General features: G+C 42.1%; 2 protein-coding genes across 5 annotated transcripts in view; both read left to right on the top strand.

Moving 5' to 3' along the window:
* Positions 1–27,064, top strand: part of LOC126358909 (uncharacterized) — an 82,208-nt gene extending 55,144 nt beyond the window's left edge. The window contains exons 1-3 of one of the 4 annotated variants that reach the window (XM_050007591.1): positions 1,952–1,989; positions 8,570–8,917; positions 9,543–9,973. In XM_050007591.1, coding sequence (XP_049863548.1) covers positions 1,984–1,989; positions 8,570–8,917; positions 9,543–9,815 — 627 coding nt within the window. In that variant the 5' untranslated portion in view covers positions 1,952–1,983 and the 3' untranslated portion in view covers positions 9,816–9,973. Of the gene's footprint in view, positions 1–1,951; positions 1,990–8,569; positions 8,918–9,542; positions 9,974–26,666 lie in introns of those variants that run through there. The other 3 variants (XM_050007593.1, XM_050007590.1, XM_050007594.1) reach the window with 3 other exon arrangements.
* Positions 21,979–26,666, top strand: LOC126364651 (uncharacterized). The gene is made up of 3 exons (XM_050008077.1): positions 21,979–22,014; positions 25,329–25,676; positions 26,391–26,666. Exons 1-3 carry the CDS (start codon positions 22,009–22,011, stop codon positions 26,664–26,666), a joined length of 630 nt encoding a protein of 209 aa, XP_049864034.1. The 5' UTR covers positions 21,979–22,008.
* Positions 27,065–27,401: the final 337 nt, after the last annotated feature.

Genomic DNA, 27,401 nt, shown 5'->3' with positions numbered 1-27,401 from the left:
TTCTTCGTCATCTGCAGAGCTAGTTGGCATATAAACTTGTACTACTGTAGTAGGTGTGGGCTTCGTATCTATCTTGGCCACAATAATGCGTTCACTATGCTGTTTGTAGTAGCTTACCCGCATTCCTATTTTCCTATTCATTATTAAACCTACTCCTGCATAACCCCTATTTGATTTTGTGTTTATAACCCTGTAATCACCTGACCAGAAGTCTTGTTCCTCCTGCCACCGAACTTCACTAATTCCCACTATATCTAACTTTAACCTATCCATTTCCCTTTTTAAATTTTCTAACCTACCTGCCCGATTAAGGGATCTGACATTCCACGCTCCGATCCGTAGAACGCCAGTTTTCTTTCTCCTGATAACGACATCCTCCTGAGTAGTCCCCGCCCGGAGATCCGAATGGGGGACTATTTTACCTCCGGAATATTTTACCCAAGAGGATGCCATCATCATTTAATCATACAGTAAAGCTGCATGTCCTCGGGAAAAATTACGGCTGTAGTTTCCCCTTGCTTTCAGCCGTTCGCAGTACCAGCACAGCAAGGCCGTTTTGGTTAATGTTGCAAGGCCAGATCAGTCAATCATCCAGACTGTTGCCCCTGCAACTACTGAAAAGGCTGCTGCCCCTCTTCAGGAACCACACGTTTGTCTGGCCTCTCAACAGATACCCCTCCGTTGTGGTTGCACCTACGGTACGGCCATCTGTATCGCTGAGGCACGCAAGCCTCCCCACCAACGGCAAGGTCCATGGTTCAATGGGGGGGGTTTTCATAACATAGAAATCGTATAACTGCAACCTTCATTCTGTACAAGTTGTAGATAAACTTCCGCTCCCTTCTTATTACTTATTCCCTTTACAATTTTAAAGAGTGCATTCCAGTCAATACTGTCGAAAGGTCTCCCTAAGTCCACAAATATCGCGAGCGAACGGTTGCCTTCCTTTAACCTGTCAACCAAGATGAGTCATTGTGCGAGCATTGCCTTAGGTGTTTCTACACTTCTCCCATACTCTTACTCAACTTTCCATAGGTAGTTACCTATCAGTTTTAGATCGTCTTTAATGAACTCCTGTTAGTATTTTCCTACTACGATTTACAAAACTAAAAATTCGGTTTATATTCAGACCTGACGACACCAATTCTTTTGTGTACCTAGACTACACAAAATCACAAATGCTTTTATTCTTTTCTGTTTCGGTTTTCCTACTACCCACGTCTCACTGCAATACATTGTTGTGCTCCAGACGTGCATTTTCAGAAATTTTTTCCCCAAATTAAGACCTGTGATTCATACTAACAAATTCCTCTTGGCCAGGAATGCCATTTTTGCCAGTGGTAATCTGTACTTTAGGTCCCCTTGGTCCGCCCGTCATTTTTTATTTTGCTGCCTAGATAGCAGATCTCCTTAACTGCTGCTTTTCGTTAGTATCGCCTGCCTTCTATTAACTCTCAGACCGTATTTTGTGCGCATTAGACGTTTCATTCAATACGGCAGACACCGTAATTCATTGTCATTTTCACTGAGGACATCAGTATCATCAGCGAATCTTGTAATTCACGTCCTTTGAATATTAATCTCACTCTTAAAAATTTTATTTATTTCCGTCACTGCTTCTTCGATGTACAGCAGGGGAGAAAGACTACATCCGTGCTTACACCCGATCACATTCTGACGATGTTGAGCCTTTTAAAAGAAGTATTGGTACCAGTACCAACGTAGACGCCTGGTGTGCTAACAATCAGTGAGGTGCAGCACGGCGAAGGGAGAGAGCGTGAGGTAACGAGGTGGGTGGGGCATCGCGGCCGTGACCCGTGGTCGCGCAACTCACCACTGACGGACGCGAACGGGGAGCTCACCTGCGACGTCATGTTGGCAGAGCCGCCAAGCAGCTCCGCTCCGTATAAAAGCCACCCCGCGCTGCTTGTTCGACAACACATTCGCTCAGTCCAGCAGACGCAACAGGTGCATCGAGCAGCCATGCAGGTGAGTGGTCTGCCTCGGCGATTATCGTTTCCCACCACTGGAGTTGTCTTGTTCCGGTCTATGCCTGTCTGTAATGGCCACCTCGTCGACAGGAATACTCCTAATCTCTTCTTTGCTATGAATGTCATTTGTCGTTGGGACCCTTTGGTGAAATGCGTCAAAGGTGTGACACGAAGGCACCCTAGAATCGATCTTGTGCAAATTTTCATAGCCAAACGAAGAGTGGGAAAAGGACAAATAAGGTATAAAATCGACGAGCTCGAGGCTTGAAAAGAAATTCTGTAACTAACAGTGTAACTAAGAAATATTTGGTTGTAATTTGAGGTAATTTGAGGTATCTTTGAGGTATCTTCCCCCCATGAACCATGGACCTTGCCGTTGGTGGGGAGGCTTGCGTGCCTCAGCGATACAGATGGCCGTACCGTAGGTGCAACCACAACGGAGGGGTATCTGTTGAGAGGCCAGACAAACGTGTGGTTCCTGAAGAGGGGCAGCAGCCTTTTCAGTCGTTGCAGGGGCAACAGTCTGGATGATTGACTGATCTGGCCTTGCAACATTAACCAAAACGGCTTTGCTGTGCTGGTACTGCGAACGGCTGAAAGCAAGGGGAAACTACAGCCATAATTTTTCCCGAGGACATGCAGCTTTACTGTATGATTAAATGATGATGGCATCCTCTTGGGTAAAATATTCCGGAGGTAAAATAGTCCCCCATTCGGATCTCCGGGCGGGGACTACTCAGGAGGATGTCGTTATCAGGAGAAAGAAAACTGGCGTTCTACGGATCGGAGCGTGGAATGTCAGATCCCTTAATCGGGCAGGTAGGTTAGAAAATTTAAAAAGGGAAATGGATAGGTTAAAGTTAGATATAGTGGGAATTAGTGAAGTTCGGTGGCAGGAGGAACAAGACTTCTGGTCAGGTGACTACAGGGTTATAAACACAAAATCAAATAGGGGTAATGCAGGAGTAGGTTTAATAATGAATAGGAAAATAGGAATGCGGGTAAGCTACTACAAACAGCATAGTGAACGCATTATTGTGGCCAAGATAGATACGAAGCCCACACCTACTACAGTAGTACAAGTTTATATGCCAACTAGCTCTGCAGATGATGAAGAAATTGAAGAAATGTACGATGAAATAAAAGAAATTATTCAGATAGTGAAGGGAGACGAAAATTTAATAGTAATGGGTGACTGGAATTCGAGTGTAGGAAAAGGGAGAGAAGGAAACATAGTACGTGAATATGGATTGGGGCTAAGAAATGAAAGAGGAAGCCGCCTAGTAGAATTTTGCACAGAGCACAACTTAATCATAGGTAACACTTGGTTTAAGAATCACGAAAGAAGGTTGTATACGTGGAAGAACCCTGGAGATACTAAAAGGTATCAGATAGATTATATAATGGTAAGACAGAGATTTAGGAACCAGGTTTTAAGTTGTAAGACATTTCCAGGGGCAGATGTGGACTCTGACCACAATCTATTGGTTATGACCTGTAGATTAAAACTGAAGAAACTGCAAAAATGTGGGAAATTAAGGAGATGGGACCTGGATAAACTGAAAGAACCAGAGGTTGTACAGAGTTTCAGAGAGAGCATAAGGGAACAATTGACAGGAATAGGGGAAAGAAATACAGTAGAAGAAGAATGGGTAGCTCTGAGGGATGTAGTAGTGAAGGCAGCAGAGGATAAAGTAGGTACAAAGACGAGGGCTGCTAGAAATCCTTGGGTAACAGAAGAAATATTGAATTTAATTGATGAAAGGAGAAAATATAAAAATGCAATAAATGAAGCAGGCAAAAAGGAATACAAACGTCTCAAAAATGAGATCGACAGGAAGTGCAAAATGGCTAAACAGGGATGGCTAGAGGACAAATATAAGGATGTAGAAGCTTATCTCACTAGGGGTAAGATAGATACTGCCTACAGGAAAATTAAAGAGACCTTTGGAGAGAAGAGAACCACGTGTATGAATATCAAGAGCTCAGATGGCAGCCCAGTTCTAAGCAAAGAAGGGAAGGCAGAAAGGTGGAAGGAGTATATAGAAGGTTTATACAAGGGCGATGTACTTGAGGACAATATTATGGAAATAGAAGAGGATGTAGATGAAGACGAAATGGGAGATACGATACTGCGTGAAGAGTTTGACAGAGCACTGAAAGACCTGAGTCGAAACAAGGCCCCCGGAGTAGACAACATTCCATTAGAACTACTGACGGCCTTGGGAGAGCCAGTAATGACAAAACTCTACCAGCTGGTGAGCAAGATGTATGAGACAGGCGAAATACCCTCAGACTTCAAGAAGAATATAATAATTCCAATCCCAAAGAAAGCAGGTGCTGACAGATGTGAAAATTACCGAACTATCAGTTTAATAAGCCACGGCTGCAAAATACTAACGCGAATTCTTTACAGACGAATGGAAAAACTGGTAGATGCAGGCGTCGGGGAAGATCAGTTTGGATTCCGCAGAAATGTTGGAACACGTGAGGCAATACTGACCTTACGACTTATCTTAGAAGAAAGATTAAGAAAAGGCAAACCTACGTTTCTAGCATTTGTAGACTTAGAGAAAGCTTTTGACAATGTTGACTGGAATACTCTTTTTCAAATTCTAAAGGTGGCAGGGGTAAAATACAGGGAGCGAAAGGCTATTTATAATTTGTACAGAAACCAGATGGCAGTAATAAGAGTCGAGGGGCATGAAAGGGAAGCAGTGGTTGGGAAAGGAGTGAGACAGGGTTGTAGCCTCTCCCCGATGTTATTCAATCTGTATATTGAGCAAGCAGTAAAGGAAACAAAAGAAAAATTTGGAGTAGGTATTAAAATTCATGGAGACGAAGTAAAAACTTTGAGGTTCGCCGATGACATTGTAATTCTGTCAGAGACGGCAAAGGACTTGGAAGAGCAGTTGAACGGAATGGACAGTGTCTTGAAAGGAGGATATAAGATGAACATTAACAAAAGCAAAACGAGGATAATGGAATGTAGTCAAATTAAATCGGGTGATGCTGAGGGAATTAGATTAGGAAATGAGACACTTAAAGTAGTAAAGGAGTTTTGCTATTTAGGAAGTAAAATAACTGATGATGGTCGAAGTAGAGAGGATATAAAATGTAGACTGGCAATGGCAAGGAAAGCGTTTCTGAAGAAGAGAAATTTGTTAACATCGAATATAGATTTACGTATCAGGAAGTCCTTTCTGAAAGTATTTGTTTGGAGTGTAGCCATGTATGGAAGTGAAACATGGACGATAACTAGTTTGGACAAGAAGAGAATAGAAGCTTTCGAAATGTGGTGCTACAGAAGAATACTGAAGATAAGGTGGATAGATCACGTAACTAATGAGGAGGTATTGAATAGGATTGGGGAGAAGAGAAGTTTGTGGCACAACTTGACTAGAAGAAGGGATCGGTTGGTAGGACATGTTTTGAGGCATCAAGGGATCACAAATTTAGCATTGGAGGGCAGCGTGGAGGGTAAAAATCGTAGAGGGAGACCGAGAGATGAGTACACTAAGCAGATTCAGAAGGATGTAGGTTGCATTAGGTACTGGGAGATGAAGCAGCTTGCACAGGATAGAGTAGCATGGAGAGCTGCATCAAACCAGTCTCAGGACTGAAGACAACAACAACAACAATTTGAGGTACAACTAAAGTATTTCACGAACCATTGGTTTCGTTGGTTTTAGCAAGGTAAATGTGACGTAAAGATCAAGTTTTCGAAGGATAGTTATTTTGCTCACAAAAGTTCCATCGGACTCATATTTAACTTTCAAAAAGGCATTCTTCGGATTAGATACTAAATTCAGCAGATTGTGCATTGTAGAAAATATGGTTCCTGAACAAAATCGTAAAATCAAAAAAAAGTTAGAGTAACCTACCAATTGTTTTGCGAAATATTTTGTCTGAAAGTACGTGATAAAATACGCTAGTGAAAGATTGGATGTGCCTTTGAACTTAAAATCCTCAATCGCCGCATTATTCGATGAACGTGAGTTCGAGGATCATTCAAAGGAGTGTCTAATTTATTTTATTTCTTCCTTTTAGGTAAATCATTGCACTAAAACTATCATGGTTCTTAATTTTCAGTTCTTAGTATTTAGTTCTGTACAAAAAGATTTTGTGAGTTTTAAACTATATGTAAAGTACCATCTTAGCTGCTGTTCAAAATGTGCTTCAATGTTTAGGCGCTTTAGAAGTTCTCTGGCACATGTCATAACCGTTTCAGTATCTACATGCGACTTCGAACTTTATCGGATAATAATCGTAAGCGGCTGTATGATGACACAAATGACACATAAAAGCAGGATATGAAAAAAAAAAGCTAAAAAGCTACAGAGATCCCTCTTTACTCACACATTTCAAAATAACAGCTGTTCCATCAATGGAACATGTGGAATGTTCATAATGTTACTTTATAAATTTGTCTACAGAGGGGTAAGGTGGAAATCGGTGTGACCTACATGAAACTTCATCTCTGACTAGCTTACAGTTTGATAGAGAGCTACAAGATAATGAAAGCTCTCTTTGGCTATTCAGTTGTCTTGATAGGAAACAGTACTTCGTAGTGATCCCATGTATATTTACCATATTTCATCCGTCAGTGGGCTGGAAGGAGTAGGTTATGCGAAGCTGTTTTCATGGTCGACTGTTTTCGTAAGAGTGTTAGAATAAATTGTTAAAGTGTAGGACCAGTCAGCTACTGTCTGTGAAAGCAACAACACTGAACGAAGCAAGATGACGTACGTAATTTAGAGGCTAAGGAGAAACTAGCTACCCGGACGTACCAAACTACATATTTTGTGATTTTTCCGGAGTCACTTTAGACTATTCTCGGCATAGCCGTTCGGCATAGTGTTACGTCTTATACTCTTAAAGAAAATGAAAAGACTTACCACGGAGTAATTGTCGGAATTTGAGGGAAAAGATATTAAGAAATGATTACAATTCCCGAAAAAAATTTATGGATTTTTGAAGGGACAAAGCTTGACTCAAATTCAGCAAGTGAACAACGCGTTGGTTCTTTTCTGGATCCTATGCAAGCAGATTTTCGGCTTGGCATTTACTGAGTTGTTGGGTGCCCTCCTGAGGAATATCGTGCCAGTCCTGTCTAACAGGAGCGTTAGATCGTCAATATCCCGAGGTAGCTGGAAAACTTTGTCCATAACGCCTCTAAGGTGGGGAGGTATCTGGCGACCATGGTGGTCATAACAAAGTTTGGCAAGGACGAAGACAATCAGTAGAAACTCTCGCTGTGTTCGGGTTTGCAATATCTTGCCGAAATACAACCCCAGGATGGCTTGCCAAGAAGGCCAATAAAACGGGGAGTAGAAAATCTTCGACGTACCGCTGATGCATGGGGGTTCCGCGAATGACAACAAAAGGTGTCGTCCTACGGACAGAAATGACACGTCAGATCATAACGTACGGTTGTCGGGATGTATGGTGGGAGAGAGGCTTGTATCCCACTGCTGTCTCGGAGGCCATGAGAAACGTCTTCGTCCTGGAATGTCACTGACTGGAGCAGAACTGTCTTCAGTGTTGAGTCCCGATTCAAGTTTAGAGTCGATAACCATCTGGTTTCTTGACATTTAGCATTCTTTCACCCCTATTCGACAAAAGCCGTCTTCTGGAATTTAACATTCTCACACACACAGATTTGTTTCGTCATTATATACAGATGCATCATTGCATACAGATGTAGTTATTTCCTGGTACGAGAACATTCACAAACCGCACTCAAGAAAACGTAAAAACTGTGCAAAAGAACCAATACGTCAGTGATTTTTAAAAAAAACTGATTAAATGTGTAATTATGATAAAACATTCTTACTGAATACTATGTTAGGATTAGCATAGAATAATTGCGACCAACAACCTAATCTGTGCTAACCGTTCTCTCACAGAAGGGTTATCTGTAATGGTTCAAAGACACTGAATGATATTTTCATAGAGACATATTTGAATATTTGCAATTATTTCCAAATGTCTATCATTAGAAAAACATTAATAATATCAAAAGCAAATGAGATATACAATTATATTCTCCCTGGATAAACGCATGCAAAAGTTAGCCTCCTATCACTAAGCGAAGTAAGGTACTCTTTAGAAAAAGTACCATGTGGCACTCTACAGTTTTAAACTAATCTTTATAAAGGGCAGTCAAATGAAACTGAGACAGGAGCGAAAATGTAAGTTAACTGTTTATAATTTGAAAATTAATCCCGGTAACTGTTAAAAAAGTGTCCCTTTGTGAGACAACATTGTCAGTGCCTTGATAAAAAGACGTTTACACTTGCGAACGGAAGCAGGACTGTTCTTCTGCATGCACTACTGCGTCCGCAGTAAATCACCAACCACGGTTGTCTTTCATCAGGGATTCAATAGTATGTAAGTGGCATGGGGGAAGTAGGGGGGGTGGGGGCACCTGGCCTCTATGGAAGTTCTGTAAGGCTTCCCGGCATAGTCTAAACAGCCTTGGCAATATGTGAGCGAGCCCACAAAAGTTTTCATTTGTCTACCCCTTAGAGAAAAGTCCTAGTTGGTCATTACCAGTTCACCATCTCCTTCTGCAGGCCCTACTAGTATTCGCCTTGGCGTCGCTGGCGGCGATGGCCGCGGGCGAAGCGCCCTCCACCAGCTACGGTGCGCCCTCCCGCCAGCTGCCGGGCCAGCCCCAGCGGCTCCAGGTGCAGCAGAAGGAGCAGCAGCAGCCACAGGCCTTCGCGCAGTCGCAGGCGCAGCCGTCATTCGCGGCCCCGCAGCCGTTCTCTGGACTTTCCGCAGCCAGCTTCCGCCCACAGTTCTTCATTCCTGCACAGGACTTCTCCCGCCTCACTGACTCCTACCACCTGCCCACGTTCACTACCTCCGCCCCCACTACCACTGAGGCTGCCACCACCACTACTGAGGCTCCTTACAACGTAAGTATATTACGACAAGAGCCATGTAACCAAACTTCATTAAATTTTCAGCAATCCACTTTGTGTTAAATTTACATCAGATCCACATGCGAGTGTTATGAAAATGTTCTCTGAATTCAATTAGAGACCTCTAGAGGTAACACGACGTTCTATAGGCGCAATATGATTGAGAAAATTCTGAGAATCAGCATTTGTGGTTGATTGTAGAACGATTCTGCTGCCTCCAACGCACGTTTCGCGCAAGGATCGCGAGTACAAGATAAAAGACAGTGGGATTGTAAACGTAAATGTAGAACTAGGCAGCCTATATAACGTTTCACATGACTGGTTCCTGTCAGACAGGGACACCTTGAATTTTAGCAAAATACGTGGTTGTTGATATCACTGATTTCCGCTGGTGCACATGCTTGCAGTGGCAGACAATTTTTTTATTCATACAGTAATGAAATGGTCTATTTCAGTTAGTGACCTCTTTGTAACCGCTGACCAGAAAAGAAATATTCTACAAATTTGAAATTCAGTACATTATCGCCAAACAGCTATGGACAGTCACCTTTTGAATATGGTGTACATGTGGGTCCTTCATCCTGTCACCTTACAATGACGTTGCTTTCTCCGCCCACAGTACGGCAAGGCGGAGCTGCGTGAGGCGGAGGAGAACGGCGTGTACTACGTGCTGCAGCCAGACGGCCGCCTGCAGCGCATCGCCTACGCCCACGGACCCGCCCCCGCAGCTGCCGCCCCCCAGAAGCAGCGCACCGCCTCCAGCGAGCTGTCTGCCCTGCAGCAGCCGGCGCTCACCCCCGGCTACCTGGCGCGCTTCCAGTACCAGGACCTGCATCCTGCCGGTGCTCCCATCTACTCTTACAAGCAACCTGAGCTCGTGCGCATCAACTAGACTTCTTGCATGTATTGTAGTTCCACAACAAGACATCGTTTTCAAATGATAACCATGTCAGACAAATCGATAGATCACAATACGTCTTTTCATATCTTCGTTTGTTGTTGACTACTGTTGTAAGATTTGCAATTTATATTAAATGTTTTTTACCAGTTGCACAACTTTTGTTAATTAAATCATGTTATCAGTGCTTTACCTTCCAAAGGATATGGCCCTGTAATGGTAATGGCAGTTCCTACATTCTGCAAATGTAACATACTACCTGTTAAATAAGGCAGTGTGCAATGTCTCCAACTGTGTGGACCAACCATTAGTTACGTGACAATGTAGATCAACTCATGCATCCATTTGAGGGAACATGTAAAAATATATTTTTGTAAGCAACAACCATTTTTAGGGTGAAAGAATTTAAAAATGAGTAATAACAGATAATTAGTAATTCTGCTCAGGAAGAGGAAAACGGTAATTTCGATTCAGGACTGAAAATATACAGAAAGGAAATGAAAAGAAGGAGATCTAGGACATCATGGTCAGACAAGAAGAAATGGATTGGAAAGCCAACTGGTGTAGTATCATACAGTGTACAATACAATAACTCCAAAACGCTTTATTCAAAAATCATGTAAGAATCTACATGTGGAGAAACGAGAATATTTCGGTAAGTAACAAAATGATAAGAGTAGATGAAATCAAACTGTGAAGTGGTTCTTGCTAATTTTCAAGACAGCATTCAAAAACTACTGAATAAAACATGGGATGGAATTACAGTAAATGTGTAGCTTTGATACATGCAGAGTAACAAGCAGGTGAAAAGACAACGATTACTTGTAATGTGTGTATAACACATGAGATACTCATTTTCGTTGGTGATACGTGAAAATATACAAAAGTAGTAAATGAAACAAAACAAACTGCCTACATATGTCTAAAAAGTACGAAAAGTACAAAGTGGCAAAGCAGGAATAATTAGAGGAGAATAATAAACCTGTAAATATGTGGATGACTAGAGAAACATCAAAGAAAAGAGAAGCTGCTGTGTGAATATTATGAAAGGATACGGCATCCTAGTGCTAGGCAATGTAGGGAGCTGGGAGCAAATAAATAGGACACCTGCATAAAATATAAAAACATGACGGTAGTATTATGGAAAGAAAAGAGGAAATAGATTACAAGAAGGAAGTACAATAATGAGAGAAGAGTTTGACAGAGTAATGGAAGACCATAGTCGAAGCAAATAAAGTTGAACAGACGATAGATAGTAAGAGAAACTACAGAAAAATTTCAAAAGGAGACTTCTAGTTGGGGCACAAATAATGTAAGTTCTCTGAGACGGTAAAGGACTTGAAATATCAGTTGAAAAGAATGAATTTTGTCTTCAAAGCAAATTACATAGTGAACATCAATAAAAGTAAAGCAAAGTGTCTAACTGAAAATAGTGATACTGAGGAATTCATTGCGAAATGAGATGCTAAAATGGTAGATCAACTTTACTATTCCGTTAGCAAGATAATATGGTGGCAGATTAGATAGGATACACACTCCGAACAAAGGCAAATAAAGAGATTCTGGTAAACAATGTTTTCAACAAGACGTATAAATTTTAATTGTAGGGATTGTCTGCTCTGCAAGTATTTGGAATGTAGTTTTGTACAGGAATGGAATGTGGACAGTAAACAGTACATACAAGTTACCATGAAGAAGGGCATTATACCAGTCTTCGGACTACAACTGCATCTTCTTGACGAATTCATCGTCTTGAAACCTTACCTTTGTTCCTAAATGAGCTTAAATTGATATCGGCACTTCCTGCTAGTGAACCCATTCACTTATGGCACCGACTCAATTTTGAATATAAGTTTTCACTCGCAAGACGTGCTCAGTAGCTACACACACGTTGATTCCAATGACTATTCATCTACCGGCATTTCAAATATTTGAGTGTTGTAACTCGTCAACGATAAACTCTTTTGTGTACATGTCTTTTATCTGTAGACTGATAAGTCAGAGTGAGAGTGGTACCAGTTTCAACTTGCAATTTGTAAGATGAGTTCACACCATAAAGAGAAGCATCTTACTAGCACGAAGTAAGCTTCCATTAAAAATAAATCCGTCGGTTTTATCGAGCTTCTTTTAATGGTTTTATAATTAGATGAGGTAGAAAGCACATCTCAAAAATCAGATAACAAACTATATATCTAATCGAAAAACATATTCATATACCCACAACGCTATACTAGAATATGGACGATGAACATACATACTAAAACTCAATCCTTGATATGTTCCTTCCCGTACTACATCTCGTCATAAAAATAAATTTGGGTTAACTTGTAGGACGGTGTTATTAAAATAGCGATATTTTGATAAATTGTTGACAAACATGATTGAATCGCTGAAGACTTAAATATCTTATTGGAGGAAGCTACTTTTCGTCATCCGATTTGTAATAGTGAATTGACGGACTGAAATTTACTAAACCGATCGACAATTCACTACTTAAAAGTATAATGCATCCCGCGCTGAAGTACCTTCTCGCTTTAGTGCACACAGGAAATACATGTATATAGACAGAGTTTATCTTTGACATTTTATCACTCGAAATGTGGAAAGCAGGGCGAAAAGTGCACTGAGAAATGTTGCACCAAATCTAACTTTGCTAGCTTGAACTGTGGTGCCACTCGTTACTCCCCTCTTTGGAAAGACCCGATCCCCGGGTCGACCCTTAACTAGCCCTTATCTTGTTTGGGTCGGTACCCATGGCATATGTCCTTACTATTGGAAAACTGAAATGTGTCTAGTGCCCTTTAAAACCATGTCCTGAAACTAAACGTAAAAATTCCTTACTGGACGACCATGCTCGATCAAACACTTACTTACTGGTCTCACGGTCTCTGTACCCAATCCACCGGGACTTGGACTATCCTTGGTTCCCTCTTGGAATTAGCTCTCCGCCGGATCAGAAAGAAAACAACACGTAATAACGTTAAAGCTGCGATGACACTTGATATGGAGATGCTCAAAATGATCGTTGTTTGCCATTGGCCATCCCTGTTCTGAGCTACATTTTGCACAAACTGTTCGGCTGATATGCGCCCATCTTGCTGTAAAATGAATTGGTTTACTGATCTCTACAGACCTGACTCTAGAGTTTTATTTAACAGGGTCAGATTTTGACTTGGCAACAACTCTTGAGTGGGTTTTGGTCGGTACAGCTGTGGCTGCATAACATTCAATTGCGTGACTCCTGAAAAGGACGCTGGCAGGTGGAAGGTTGGTCCTATTATGTTACACTTAGCTCCATTGAGTAAAATCCGGCTCCCCTCGAGCTGTATATGGTTCGCTTTTTCAGATACTCGGCGCTCCAAACAACTTCCTAGTATTGATAAATTCTCGTAGGTGGAGAAGATCCAATGCATCCCGACCCTTTGCATGCTCAATTTTGCTCCATGATGTCCCTTGGACAGAATGTTCCTTTCCCCCTGGTTAAAAATAACTGCATCGTGCACGTGTCCCATATTTGTAGATTTACAGATTTCATTGCAACAGTCACTCTTTTTATTTACATTATATGAACTGGTACAGTAAACTCCACTTTCCTGCCCCAGCACTGTCGATAACTAAAAATTTAACAGGAATTCGTACGACCGTACGTCTCTGACATTGTTCTAAACATATTTATTACGGCTTTGCCAAAAAAGTTACTCAGACGCATTTATTTCTCCAGAACAACGTTTGATTTCTCCTCCAAACAACACTGCACATACGTCAGAGGCTACAGTTCCCTTTTCACTGATCTGAGGACAGGGATCACCATTACCCTTCCTCCATCCTCAACAGGACTGCTGCCTCTAGTAGGCACACAATACTCGAAAACACATATAAAATACAATGCCTTATTAATCTATGCAAACCCAGTTATACATGACAAGAAAACAACAAAAACTACAAATACTCTACTACTTTCTGGATCGCAAAACTTACGGTAGTTTACGCTGTACTCTATCTTCCTGGTTTTCTCTGTGATTAACACGTCTCTTCACTCTCTCTTTCTTCCTCTTTCCTTCCTGTGACACGCCTGGAATCACATCCGAAGACCCTCTAATGGCCATAACTACCCAATGTGTTCTAACGATGTTCTAGATTTCAGCTGAAGCTTAACATTGTGTTGCTTTCACTTTCAGTTAGCCCTGAAACAAAACATTTAAGTACAAGGATAACCCGACTACACACACATCAGTATCATCGTACTCAGTAACATCATACTCAAATGAGTACAGCAATAAACCTTACTGCCCCAAATACCCTGACACATATTCTGAAAAAAAGTTAATAATACGCCTACGCAAAACATCTGCAATGTGGCTGCTCAAAGGCCATACTCAAAACACAAAATGGAAAGAAAACGTCCAAAACTCAAAAGAAAAGTACTCAAAACTCATCACATCTTGTGACCATAATGTAAGTGGTGGGCTCAAACGTTGTACTGCACAGACGATGTCCGCTATTCTGACACCAAATGTTGTGGTGACTTCTGCCACCGAATGTATCAGGATGACCAACTGTAACGGGAAGAGGTAGAAGCCACTGTATTAAGACACGTTCAACCTTTCCAAATTATTTATTTGTTTCCACTGCAGTGCCCCATTTACCTCGGTCAATTTTTCACGGTCCTGCAATGCTGAGGCCACTGCCCCAGTGACCCAGTGCAACGCGCTGCTGTGTGTTGGCCCTGTAGGGCCGCATCGTCAGGGCTGCGCCGGCGCCAACTTTGCTGTCTTTTCCCTGTTTACTCAGCGCCGTTGCACTCGGAGCTGCCACGTGGACCGCTGTGTCTTTCCTCACTGACATAGCTGAGATCATAGCGACCATAAGTGCCCGCGATCGGGCGAACGAATCTGTGGCCCTCGCCTCGGGGTGCCTCCACTGTGCACTGGGAGCCAAGAAAACTGCCTGTGGTAATGAGTCGAAGAGTGGCACGTGGCTGTCTGGATGCCTATGGACCCCATGTCGATGTCAGAGGGTTGAACCAGTGACCCACTATGCTTTCACCCCATCTGCTGCTGCGTGTAACTGGTGGTGTGACGCGACCTGCTCTCCAGGATAGCTGCCACACTTGAATTCCTCGCGTTAGAAGACAGCACGTATTTATACTTGGCTGTGTGCCCCTGTTTTGCTAACATGCCGCTCCAAGTCATGTACTCACAACACCTAGGTTGCGCCAGTGGCCCTTTCTGTAACATGTGCCATGCAAACCGCTGCGTTTATGCTTTTCAGTGGTTCGACGGCTCTGTCGCCTCCATTGTGCTTTGCAGCCGCTGGTCAGCGTAATTTACTGTCAACAGGGCCGCGCCTGGCTGCAACTTGCGCATTCAGAAATGTTGCACCAAACTAATAGGAAGTATCTACTTCACTTTCACGACAAGTGAAACTAGTTCTGACAGCGACAAACACGCCTCAGCCAACCGCGTTTAACCTATCCTTTTGGAACACCGTTAGATTCTTCGCAAAAATTTCCCCTGGGCTTATATACAGCTACATTCAGCTTTCAGTGCCTATAACGATTTGAGCATCAGTGCTTCTTATTAGCGCTTGGAGCTCTGGTACTTTCCCCACACAGCTACAACAATTTACAACTGTTATACCAGTGAATCCTGTATCTACATTCTTCCTGTGTTCAGCCTGCACCCTTTGTGACTGAGACCCTCTAACCTAAAAAACCGCCCAGTCCACGCCACACAGCCCCTGCTATCCGTTTAGCCACATCCTGCGCATAGTGGACACCTAACCGATTCAGCGGAACCCGAAACCAAACCACCCTTTGGCGCAAGTCAAGGAATCTGGAGCCTACATGGTCGCAGAACCGTCTGAGCCTCTGATTCAGACCCTCCACTCTGCTCTGTATCAGAATTCCGCGATCGGTCCTGTCGAGTATGCTGCAAATGGTCAGTTCTGCTTTCATCTTGCAAGCAAGACTAGCAGCCTTTAGCACTTCTGTTAGCTGGTCGAACCCGAGAGACTCTCTTCTGGTCCAAAGTGAAACACATCATTTGTACCGATGTGAGCCACCATCTGCAGTTGGCTGCATCCTGTGTTGTTCATGGGATTCGGGAAGACCCTTTCCACATTTGGAATTAGTCCACCCTGTATACACACGGAGTGCACATTGGATTTCTTACCCATCTTGTCAGTCAAGTCCCTAAGAGGCACCATAAATCGCCTAACGTTGGAGCTCCCAACTACCGATAATCCCACCCTCAGCGATTGCCTGTATCTTGCCGGCTGAGTGGTTTCCTCTGAAGCAGGACAGGCAACAGCATCTGGCTCAGCGACAGTGTCAGCCACAGACAGCACCTGGAACCTGTTTGTCAGAGGAACCGGGGAGGCCTTATGTGGGGCCGCATGGAAAGCCTTCGCCACCTGCTTCGCCCTGGTGCGACCTCCCACTTGACCATACGTGAGGGGTCAGCTTCAGTGCGAGCAGTAACTGGGTTGGTGAGGACTGATCAGAGGACTCTGACGTGCTGGACGTCAGCTGCATCCCCACGGCTAGCCTACAACAGTGGTGCACAACCACTGCAGCCTCAAGCTGTGTAAACATAGCCATCACAGCCTGAAGGTCTGAGCGAAGACATACTTCGCTGCTATTGTTCATGTAAGAGTTCTTAACGAGTTTCATCTGAGATATTCTCAATTTCTTGATAATTCCCATGTCCAAGCCAGAAGTTACCCCCATCAGCAAATCGAAATAAGTCTGAAGCAGCATTTTAGAAATGTGATGATGGCAACTGAGATTCAACAGGTAATGAATGGATAGTTCTTCCAGATTTGTACAGCAGCCACTTACTGAACCTGTACTGTTTGCTGTGGTATCATAGAAACGTTCCTGAATTTTGTGAGCTATAGCTATAGCTATAATGCCTGATAGACAGCCTCCAGACAACCTCCAGACGATGTTGGGATTCCCGGGACTCCCGTTGAAAGATTCGTAATAGTGCCAGCCTATCTAATTTTTTGACATCTTTGTGCACTGGGACCATCTTTCCATCCCACTAACCTGGCAACTGTTTGAGTCAACTTGAGATGAATTTGTGGACGTTTTACGTCTAAATTTTTTTTTGAGAACTTGAGAAGAATTTCGGTATATAACCAGGCTTTCTGCTTCAGCCAGAAAGCTTCTACAGCGTCTATTGATATGCAAACCCCAGTAGTGACGCCTGTCAAAACACCAGAGAGGCATGGAGTAGGAAACTGACAAGTTTCTACTCTTTCTAATCTAGGTGATATTTGCTGAATAACAACTCACGAATTTTTCCTGTGCTCACTACTAACACTTCTATGACTGCTTGATGCTGAATGATGTTTATTAGATAATTTATTATATATTAAGGTTGAAAATTACTATACAGGGTGAGCCACTAACTATCGCCACTTAAAGTAACTCTGAAAGTATGTTAGTAGCTGAATCAAGCGAATCATGCGAATGTGAATGATGTATTCTTTTGAAGAACAGGTCGATATGCTTCTCATTTATGGAGAATTAAACTAAAACTCTGCCCAAACAAGTCATGAAGACACTATGGCCACTGTGTCATTCTTAGACTACAGGCGTCACTGGATACGGATATGGAAGGTCATGTGGTCATAACAACGCTCTCCTGGCCGTATGTCTATTTACAAGATCAGAGCCGCTACTTCTCAGTCAAGTAGCTCCCTAGTTTAGGTCACAACGGCTGAGATCTTCCCGCTTGCCAACAGCGCTGGGCACACCGGATGGCCACCCATCTAAGATCTAGCCCAGCTCGACAGCGCTTAACGACTGCGGTTAACTTTGTTAATTTTACGGCAAGCGGTGTTACCATTGCGGCTCATTTAAGGACAATGCTAACGAAATTCAGTGAGAACTAGAGAATTATACGCTGAAAATATGTGTATGATAAATTGAGAACAAATGGATATTTAACGCATCCGAAACATATCCAGCAAAGGAAAGCTAATAACGAACAACTGGAAATTGGTACTCTTCCCACTGTGGTTCGAGATCCTTGTTTTAGTTCGCGTCAAATCACAAGGGAATCTACATGAACCAAAGTAGCGTTGTTCGTGTTCTGCTTCGCCATAAATACCATTCTTACCTTATCAGTCTCCACCGAGAATTAACTGGTACGGACTGCATGCGTCTCATTGAATACTGCCGACGGGCACAATTTCAGATTGAGAGGGATGGGACATTTATTAACTTGATTTTATTTACTGACGAGGCTACATTCAAGAACAACGGAAATGTTAATTTGCATAACATGCATTATTGGGCTACCTAAAATCCATGTTGACTGCTGCAAGTTGCACACCAAAAACCGTAGTCGGTGAATGGATGAAGTGGGATTCTGGAGGACAGAACTATAGGCCCCTATCTCGTCGAAGGAAATCTTAGGGGCCGGTCGCCATTGCCGAGCAGTTCTAGGCGCTTAAGTGTTGAACCGCGCTGCTGCTACTGTCGCAGATTCAAATCCTGCCTCGGGCATGGATGTGTGTCATGTCATTATGTTTGTTAGGTTTAAATAGTTATAAGTCCAGAGGGACTGATGACCTCAGATGTTAAGTCCCATAGTGCTTAGAGACAATTATACGATTTTTTTAATTCTTAAAGGTAGGAAGTACACCACATTACTGCAAGAAACATTAGATCTGTTATTGGAAGAAATGCCTTTAGCAGCAAGGAACAGAATGTGATTGCAACACGGTGGGTGTCCTTCAAATTGTTCGCCGAAGGCTAGAAACAAACAGCAGAGATAATTCCCAAATCGATGGATTGGACATGGAGGAGATGTGTCGTGGCCGGCTCGTTCGCCAGACCTGACGTCTCTGGATATTTTCTTGTGGTGATTCGTAAAGGACGTTGTTCAAAAAGAAGTTCCAACTACACCTGATGATATGCGAGAGAGAATTGTCAGAGCATGAGCTCAGATAAGTGCTGATGTGATAAAGAGTACCACTCAATCCATAATAAAAAGACTGCAGCACTGCATTGATGCCCATGCTCTTCACTTCGAACATGTCCTGTAAACGGATGCTCATGACACCTCTGCAACCTTCACTGACCTTCAAAGACTTTACTGTACACATCATTGGATTCGTCTCGATAACGGCTATCAGAAAATAAGTACCAAACTACAGCATCCCATTCAAACAGGAAGTATGTTGACCTTCATATCTCTGAAGCGCCACCAGCTAGCAACAAAAAATCATCATATTGAGGACCCCGTTGACCCATGCAGATTTTGTCTTACAGACTTTTCAGATACTTTCATATTTTCACAGTTATTCTTGGTGGTAATAATTAGTGACTCACCCTGCATACTAGGATTAAAATCTTAAACAAGTTTATTAAAAATAAATATCTCCAACAACAAAATTTTATTAACTAATGGTATCGAGAAAATATAATAAAATTCTCACAAAAAGAATTCGAAATTTCGTGGATAAGGAGGGTCGTCTTGTAGTTATCTGATAAACAAAATTTTGCACTTGTCGTGTTTATTGATAGGAACTAAATAGGAGGGTGCGAGCTGACAGATAAAAAAAATCCTATCTTGGTATTCATTCAAAATTACTATTCCACCAAAGACCACTATGACACGAATCTTTCATGCATTAGCATTTATCCCACAATACGATTTTTATGTAGTCTCTGGCAGCAACATATTTCAAAAGCTTCTCTTCTGTCTTGTGTGGACTGTTTCGTAATCTAATTCATTCCTGAAAAAGCTATAATCGAAACAAAAAACTTAAAAAAATTAATTAAAATAATTGTTTTTACATCCGATTTGAACAACTTTCTCTTTTTCAGGTACGATTTTCTTTCTTCTGTCAGTCTGGATATTATGTCATTTCCACTTCAGCCCTCTGCATTTTAAATTCTGTATAATTTGATCATCATAATTTACGTTGGTGCTTAAATGACAAAACCCATTTACTACTTTTAGTGCCTCACTCACTAATCTAATTCCGTCGGAATTGCCTGACTTAATTCGAAAACAATCTTTCGCACTTTTAGTACTTTTGTAGATAACTACTTTTCCATATTATATTCATTTCATTTAATTGATATTTCTAGCCTTTTGCAGTCTCTTGCAGAAGCACAATGTCTTCAACAACTGCAAAAATTTAATTTCCTCTCCCCAAATATTAATTCCCTTCCCTAATTAGATCTTAGGTTTCTTAGCATCTATCTAAGCGCACTCAGTTAATATCACTGATCGGCTAAAACGTTGTCACACTCAGTTATCAGTTATTGCTTCCATTTCGTAAACTAGGAATCGTATAACTGATTCTGTACAAGTTGTAGATAAATTTTCGCTCCCTTCTTATTACCTACTCACTTTACAAATTCAAACACTGCATTCCAGTCAGTACTGTCGAAAGATCTCCCCAAGTCCACAAATATTGCGAGCGTACGGTTGCCTTCATTTAACCTGTCATCCAGGATAAGTCATTGTGCGAGCATTGCCTTCGGTGTTTCTACACTTCTCCCGAACTCTCACTCAACTTCCCAGATGTATTACGTACCAATTTTTAGATCGTCATTAACGAACTCTTGTTAGTATTTTTCTATGACGATTTACAAAACAAACAATTCGGTTCATAATCAGACCTCACAACACCATTTCTTTTGTGTACCTAGAGTGCAAAACGCTAATATGCGAATGAGACACTGAATTATTACAGTAATTAAGACACTTGATTCGCGTTGGGGATACGCCACCCTCTTTAAGCAATTAAGTCATTTCCATCAATAGTCATCGTCATGACGTTGGACTCAAATATTTCTTACGTTGAGTTTATAGAATAAGTATTGTCAACTTTTATTTGTCTAGACGCGAGTTTATGGAATGCTGTTATTATGACTCAGTACTTGATCTTACGACATGGGACACGTTGCATTGCATAACGATATTTTACCATCTGAAGATATTTGCGGCCATAATCGAAACAAGTGATGTCATTTCATAAAGTTGCGATCTAGACAAATAATGTTGACATTGGAGGTTAAGATCGTTTTCCCACCTTCTTTCTTTGTAATTGGTTTGATGCAGCCCGCCACAATTTTTACTCCTGTGAAGATTTTCTCATCTCAGAGTAGTACTTGCACCCTATGTTCACTACTATTTGCTAGTTGTATCCTAATCTGTGTAGTGCCCAACAGTTGACACCCCCTTCAGCTCCTTGATGTCTTAAGAGATATCTTATCATCATATCCCTTCTTCTTGTCAGTGATTTCCATATATTCCTTTCTTCACGGATCCTGTGCAGAACCTCCTTATTCCTTACCTTATCAGTCCACCTAATTTCAACAGTCTGCTGTAGCACAAAAACTCGAATGCATTTATTTTATCTGTTTCGGTTTTCCCACTGTTCATGTCTCACTGCAATACAATGCTGTGCTCCAGACATGCATTCTCAGAAATTTTTTCCTCAAATTAAGGCCTTCGTTTGATACTAGCAATTTCGTCTTGGCCAGGAATGCCATTTTTGCCTGTGCTAGTCTACAATTTGTGTCCCCCTTGGTCGGCGAGTCACGGGTTATTTTCCTATAGTTAGTTAGCAGATATCCTTAACTGCTGCTTTTTGTTAGTATCGCCTGCCTTCTATTAACTCTCAGACCGTATTTTGTACGCATTAGTTATTTCATTCCATACGGCAGATACCGCAATTCATTATGACTTTCACTGCGGACAGCAATATCAGCGAATCTTGTAATTGATATCCTTTAACTTAACTTTAATTTATTTACGAGAATGCTCCTTCGATGTAGAGATTTTGCAGTAGGGGCGACAGACTACATCCGTGCTTCACCCGTACACTTTCTGACGATGATGAGCCTTATAAGAGAAGTATTGGAACCAGTATCAGTTTAGACGCCTGGAGTGCTAACAATCAATGAGGTGTAACCAACAGTATTGATGTGCAGCACGGCGAAGAGAGAGCGTGAGGTATCGAGGTGGGTGGGGCATCGCGGCCGTGACCCGTGGTCGCGCAATTCACCGCTGACGGACGCGAACGGGGAGCTCACCTGCGACGTCATGTTGGCAGAGCCGCCAAGCAGCTCCGCTCCGCATAAAAGCCACCCCGCGCTGCTGTCTGGCAGCACATTCGTCCACTCCAGCAGACGAAACAGGTGCATCGAGCAGTTATGCAGGTGAGTGGTCTGCCTCGGTGATTATCGTTTCCCACGACTGGAGTTGTCTTCTTCGGGTATACGCCTGTCTGTAACGGCCACCTCGTCGGAGTGATTACTCGTAATCTCTTCTTTGCAATGAATGACATTTGGCTTTGGGACCTTTTGGTCAAATGCATGAATGGTGTGACAAGAAGGCAACCTAGAACCTATACAATGGACCTTTTCAGAATTTTCGTAGCCCAACGACGAGTGGGAAATGGACAAAAAAGGTATGAAATCGACGAGTTTGAGGTTAGAAAAGAAAATCTTTAAGTAAACGGTGTAATTAAGAAATACTTGATTAGTAATTTGATGTGAAAGTGAAGTATTTAAATACGAAACGCTGGTTTCGTTGGTTTTTGCTATGGAAATATCGTGATGAAAATGTCAACTCTTCGAAGCATAGTACTTTTGCACACGAAAGTTGGTTCGGACTTATATTTACCTTTCAAAAAGGCATCCTTCGGATTAGGTACAAAATTCAGTACGTTTCACGTTGTAAAAAACATAGTGCTTAAACAAAATCTGAAAATTTGAAAAAGTTAGAGTAACCTACCAATTATTTTGCGTAAAATTTTGTCTGAAAGTACATATTAAAATAGGCTAGTGAACATTTGATGTACCTTTGAACTCAATCGCCATATTATTCTCTGTACGTGGCTATAGAATCACCGCAAGGAGTGTCAAATGTTTCTCTAATTTACTTTAGTTCTTACTTTTAGGTAAATCATTGCACTAAACATTTCATGGTACATAATTTTCAATTATTAGTAATTGGTTCTCTACAAAAATATTTTATGTGTTTTATACTATATGTAAAGTACCATCATGGCTGCTGTTCAAAAGATTCTTCAATTTTTAGCACCTATCACGTTGATCGACGTCGTAAGGATTTATGAAGTTCTCTGGCACATGTCGAAACCGTTTAAGTACCTGCATGAGACTTCGAACTTTGTCGGATGATAATTGTCTCGCGACTATATGATGTCACAAATGACACATAAAAGCAGGATACGAAAAATAAACAGCTAAAAAGCAACTGAGATCGTTCTTCACACATACACCTTAAAATATCAACGGTTCTGTTGGAACATGTGGAACGTTCATGATGTTACTTTAGAGATTTGTCCCGAGAGGGGAAAGGTGAAAATCGTTGTGACCTACATGAATCTTCATCTCTGTCTAGCTAACAGTTTGCATAGAGGGTTCCAGATAATGAGAGCTCTCTTTGGCTAATCATTTGTCTTAATAGAAAACAGTGTTTCGTAGTGATCGCATATATATTTACGATATTTCATCCGTCAGTGGGATAGGAGGAGTAGGTTATGCAAAGCTGTTTTCATGGTCGACTATTTTCGTAAGAGCGTTACAATAAATTGTTAAAGTGTGGGACCAGTCAGTTACTGTTTGTGAAAGCAACAACACTGAACGCAACAACACTGAAAGCAAGACCAAAGAACGAAGGGAGATGGCTTACGTCATTTAGAAGCTAAGGAGTAACTAGTTATCCGGACATGCCAAACTACTTTTTTTGTGATTTGTCCGGTATAGTGTCATGTCTTACACTCTTAAAAAAAGATAAAAATTAAATGACTCACCACGGAGTAGTTCCCAAATGGGAGGGGAAAAAATGAACAAATGGTTACAATTTCCGAAAAAAATTATGAATTTTTGAATGAAAAGATCTTGACACAATTTCAGCAAATCAATAACGCGTTAGATTTCTTCTGGCCTCTTTGCCAGCAGTTTTTCGGTTTAGCATTGATAGAGTTGTTGGGTGTCCACCTGAGGGATATCGTGCCAGTTCTGCCAGAGTGGCGAGTTAGATCGTCAGAATCCCGAGGTAGCTGGAAAACTTTGTCGATAATGCTTCTCAAGTGGGGAGGTATCTGGCGACCATGGTGGCCATGACAAGGTTTGGCAAGCACCAAGAGAATAAGTAGAAGCTGCCGCAGTGTTCGGGTTGGCATTATCTTGCTGAAATGACAGCCCGTGATGGCTTTACAAGAAGACCAATAAAACAGGGTGTAGAAAATCGTCAACGTACCGCTGTGGCACGAGGGTGCAGCGGATGACAACCGAAGGAGTCCTCCTATGGAAAGATATGACACGTCCGATCATCACGCATGGTTGTCGGGACGTATGGTGGGTGAGATGTTGGTATCCCAACGCTGTGTTGGAGGCCTCCAGACACGTCTTCGTCCTGGAATGTCACTGACTGGAACAGAAGTGTCTTCACTGATGAGTCACGATTCGGGTTTAGTGTCGATGACCATGCGGTTTCTTGACATTTAACATTCTTTCACCCTTGTTCGACAAAAGCTGTCTTCTGGAACTTAGCACTCTCACACACGCTGGTTTGTTTCATGATTATATACAGATGCATCATTGCATACAGATGTAGTAATTTTCTTGTACGAGAACATTCACAAACCGCGCACAAGAAAACATAAAAACTCTACAAAAGAATCAATACGTCAGTAATATTTAAACAAGACAGATTAAATGTGTAATTAACATAAAACATCTTTTTATGTAAACTATATCACGACTGAAGGCGTTCAATCACAATAATTAATACAGATTAATTTTGATCAACAACCTAATCTGTGGTAACCATTCTCTCGTAGAGGCGATAATTGTAATTCTTCCAAAACACTGAATGATATTTTCATACAGGCATATTTGGATAACTGCAATTACTTTGAAAATGTCTGTCATTAGAGAAAAATTAATAATATCAAAAGTAAATGAGTCATAGACTAATTTTCGATCTGGATAATCGCTTGCTGAAATTGGTCTCCAATCACTAATCAAGATAACGTACTCTTTATGAAAAGTGGTATGAGGCACTGTACGGCTTTAAACTAATGTCGTGGGCAGTCAAGTGACACTGAGACAGGAGCGAAAAACATAGTGAACTCTTTGTTGTTTGAAAAGTAATCCCCGTAACTGTTAAAAATTTTGTCCCTCTGTGATACAACAGAGGCAGTGCCTTCACGAAAAAGTGGTTGCAGTTGCATATGGAAGCAAGACTGTTCCTCGGCATGCAGCACTACGTCTGAAGCAAATTAGCAGCCACGGATGTCTTTCTTCATGGCTTCCAAAGCGTGTAAATGGCATGGGGTAAGGGGCGGTGGGTGCATATAGACTCTATGGAGATTGTGTACTGGTTCCTGGCATAGTGGAAGCGATCTTAGAAATATGTGAACGAGCCAACAAAAGTTTTCATATGACTGTCCCTTATACAAAGTCCTAGTTGGTCACTACAAGTTCACCATCTACTTCTGCAGGCCCTCCTGGTATTCGCCTTGGCGTCGCTGGCGGCGATGGCCGCGGGCGAAGCGCCCTCCACCAGCTACGGCGCGCCCTCCCGCCAGCTGCCAGGCCAGCCTCAGCGGCTCCAGGCGCAGCAGAAGCAGCAGCAGCAGCCACAGGCCTTCGCCCAGTCGCAGGCGCAGCCGTCATTCGCTGCCCCGCAGCCAGTCTCTGGACTTTCCGCAGCCAGCTTCCGCCCCCAGTTCTTCATTCCTGCACAGGACTTCTCTCGCCTCACTGACTCCTACCAACTGCCTACGTTCACCACCTCCGCCCCCACCACCACTGAGGCTGCCACCACCACTACTGAGGCTCCTTACAACGTAAGTTTATTAGGACAAGGGCTATGTAACCAAACTTCATTAAATCTTCACCTATTCACTTTGTGTTAAATTAACATCAGATTCACATGCAAGTATTATGAAAATGTTCCGTGTATTCAATTAGAGATCGCTGGAGGTAAGACGACGTTCTGTAGGTGCAATAGTATTGAGAAAATTCAGAGAATCAGCATTTTTGGTTGATTTTAGAACGATTCTGCTGCCTCCAACGCAGGTTTCGCACAAGGATTGCGAATACAAGATACAAGATAGTGGGACTGTAAACGCAAATGTAGGCAGAACGAGGTAGTCTATATAAAGTTTCATATGACTGGTTTCTGTCGAACAGAGACACCTTGAAATTTAAAACTAAAATACGTGGTTGTTGATGTCACTTATTTCAGAAGGTGCACATGCTTGCAGTGGCAGACTACCTCGTGGTAACAGTAGCAACACTCCTGGTTTCCTATTCGGTCGAAACAGATCATGACCATTCAATAAAACATGTTGCAGACTTTTTTATTCATACAATAATGAAATAGTCCATTTTACTTAGTGACCTCTTTGTAACCGCTGACCAGAAATGAAATTTTAATCAAATGTGGAATTCAGTACATAATCGCCAAATTACCTTCGGACAGTCACCTTCTGAATATGGTGTACATGTGGGTCCTTCATCCTGTCACCTTTCAATGACGTTGCTTCCTTTGCCCACAGTACGGCAAGGCGGAGCTGCGTGAGGCGGAGGAGAGCGGCGTGTACTACGTGCTGCAGCCAGACGGCCGCCTGCAGCGCATCGCCTACGCCCACGGTCCCGCCCCCGTCTCCGCCGCCCCCAAGCAGCAGCAGCGCGCTGCCTCCAGTGAGCTGTCTGCTTTGCAGCAGCCAGTGCTCACCCCCGGCTACCTGGCGCGCTTCCAGTACCAGGACCTGCATCCTGCCGGCGCTCCCATCTACTCCTACAAACAACCCGAGCTCGTGCGCATCAACTAGGCTTCTCGCATGTACCATAGTTCCACAACAAGACATGGTTTTCAATATGATGACCATGTCAGAAAAATCGCTTTATTACAATACTTCTTTTCATATGTTAGTTCGTTGTTGACTACTGTTGTAAGATCTGCAATTTGTATTAAATGTTTTTTTTACCAACTGCAAACTTTTTGTTTAATAAACTGTGTTATCAGTACTTTACCTTCCACGGCATATGGTCCTGTAATGGTAACTACAGTTGTTACATGCTGCAAATGTAACATACTACCTGTCAAATACAGCACCGTGCAGTGTCTCCAACTGAGTAGACTAATGATTAGTTACCTGACAATGTAGAACAAATTCATATATCTCTTTGATGGGAACATGCAAAAATATATTTTTCTATGTGATAACTATTTTCTGACGATGAAGGAATTTAAAGAATGAATAATGACAGAGAAGTAGTTATTCTGTTCATGAAGAGGAAAATTCTAATTTTATCTGGTACTGAAATTATACAGTAAGAAAATGAAAAGAAGGAGTTGTATAACAACATGGTGAGAGAGGAAGAAATGGATTGGAAAGCCTTCTGTTATAGCACTGTACAGTGTACAACATATAACTCCAAAACATTTTATTTAAAAGTCATGTACGTCTCTACACGTGTAGACACCAGAAAATTTCTGTAAGTAACAAAATGATAACAGTAGATGAAATCAATCTTTAAAGTGGTAAAGAGTTTAAAAAGCAGAC

Source organism: Schistocerca gregaria, chromosome 1 (genome assembly GCF_023897955.1).
Source record: "Schistocerca gregaria isolate iqSchGreg1 chromosome 1, iqSchGreg1.2, whole genome shotgun sequence".
Classification (NCBI taxonomy): domain Eukaryota; kingdom Metazoa; phylum Arthropoda; class Insecta; order Orthoptera; family Acrididae; genus Schistocerca; species Schistocerca gregaria.
This window is presented reverse-complemented; position numbering and strand designations above follow the sequence as displayed.

Bases quoted from the DNA above. Each gene is read 5' to 3' on its own strand.
- LOC126364651 (XM_050008077.1), top strand. The intron at 25,677-26,390 runs GTAAGTTTATTA...CTTTGCCCACAG, and splicing joins CTACTGAGGCTCCTTACAAC to TACGGCAAGGCGGAGCTGCG.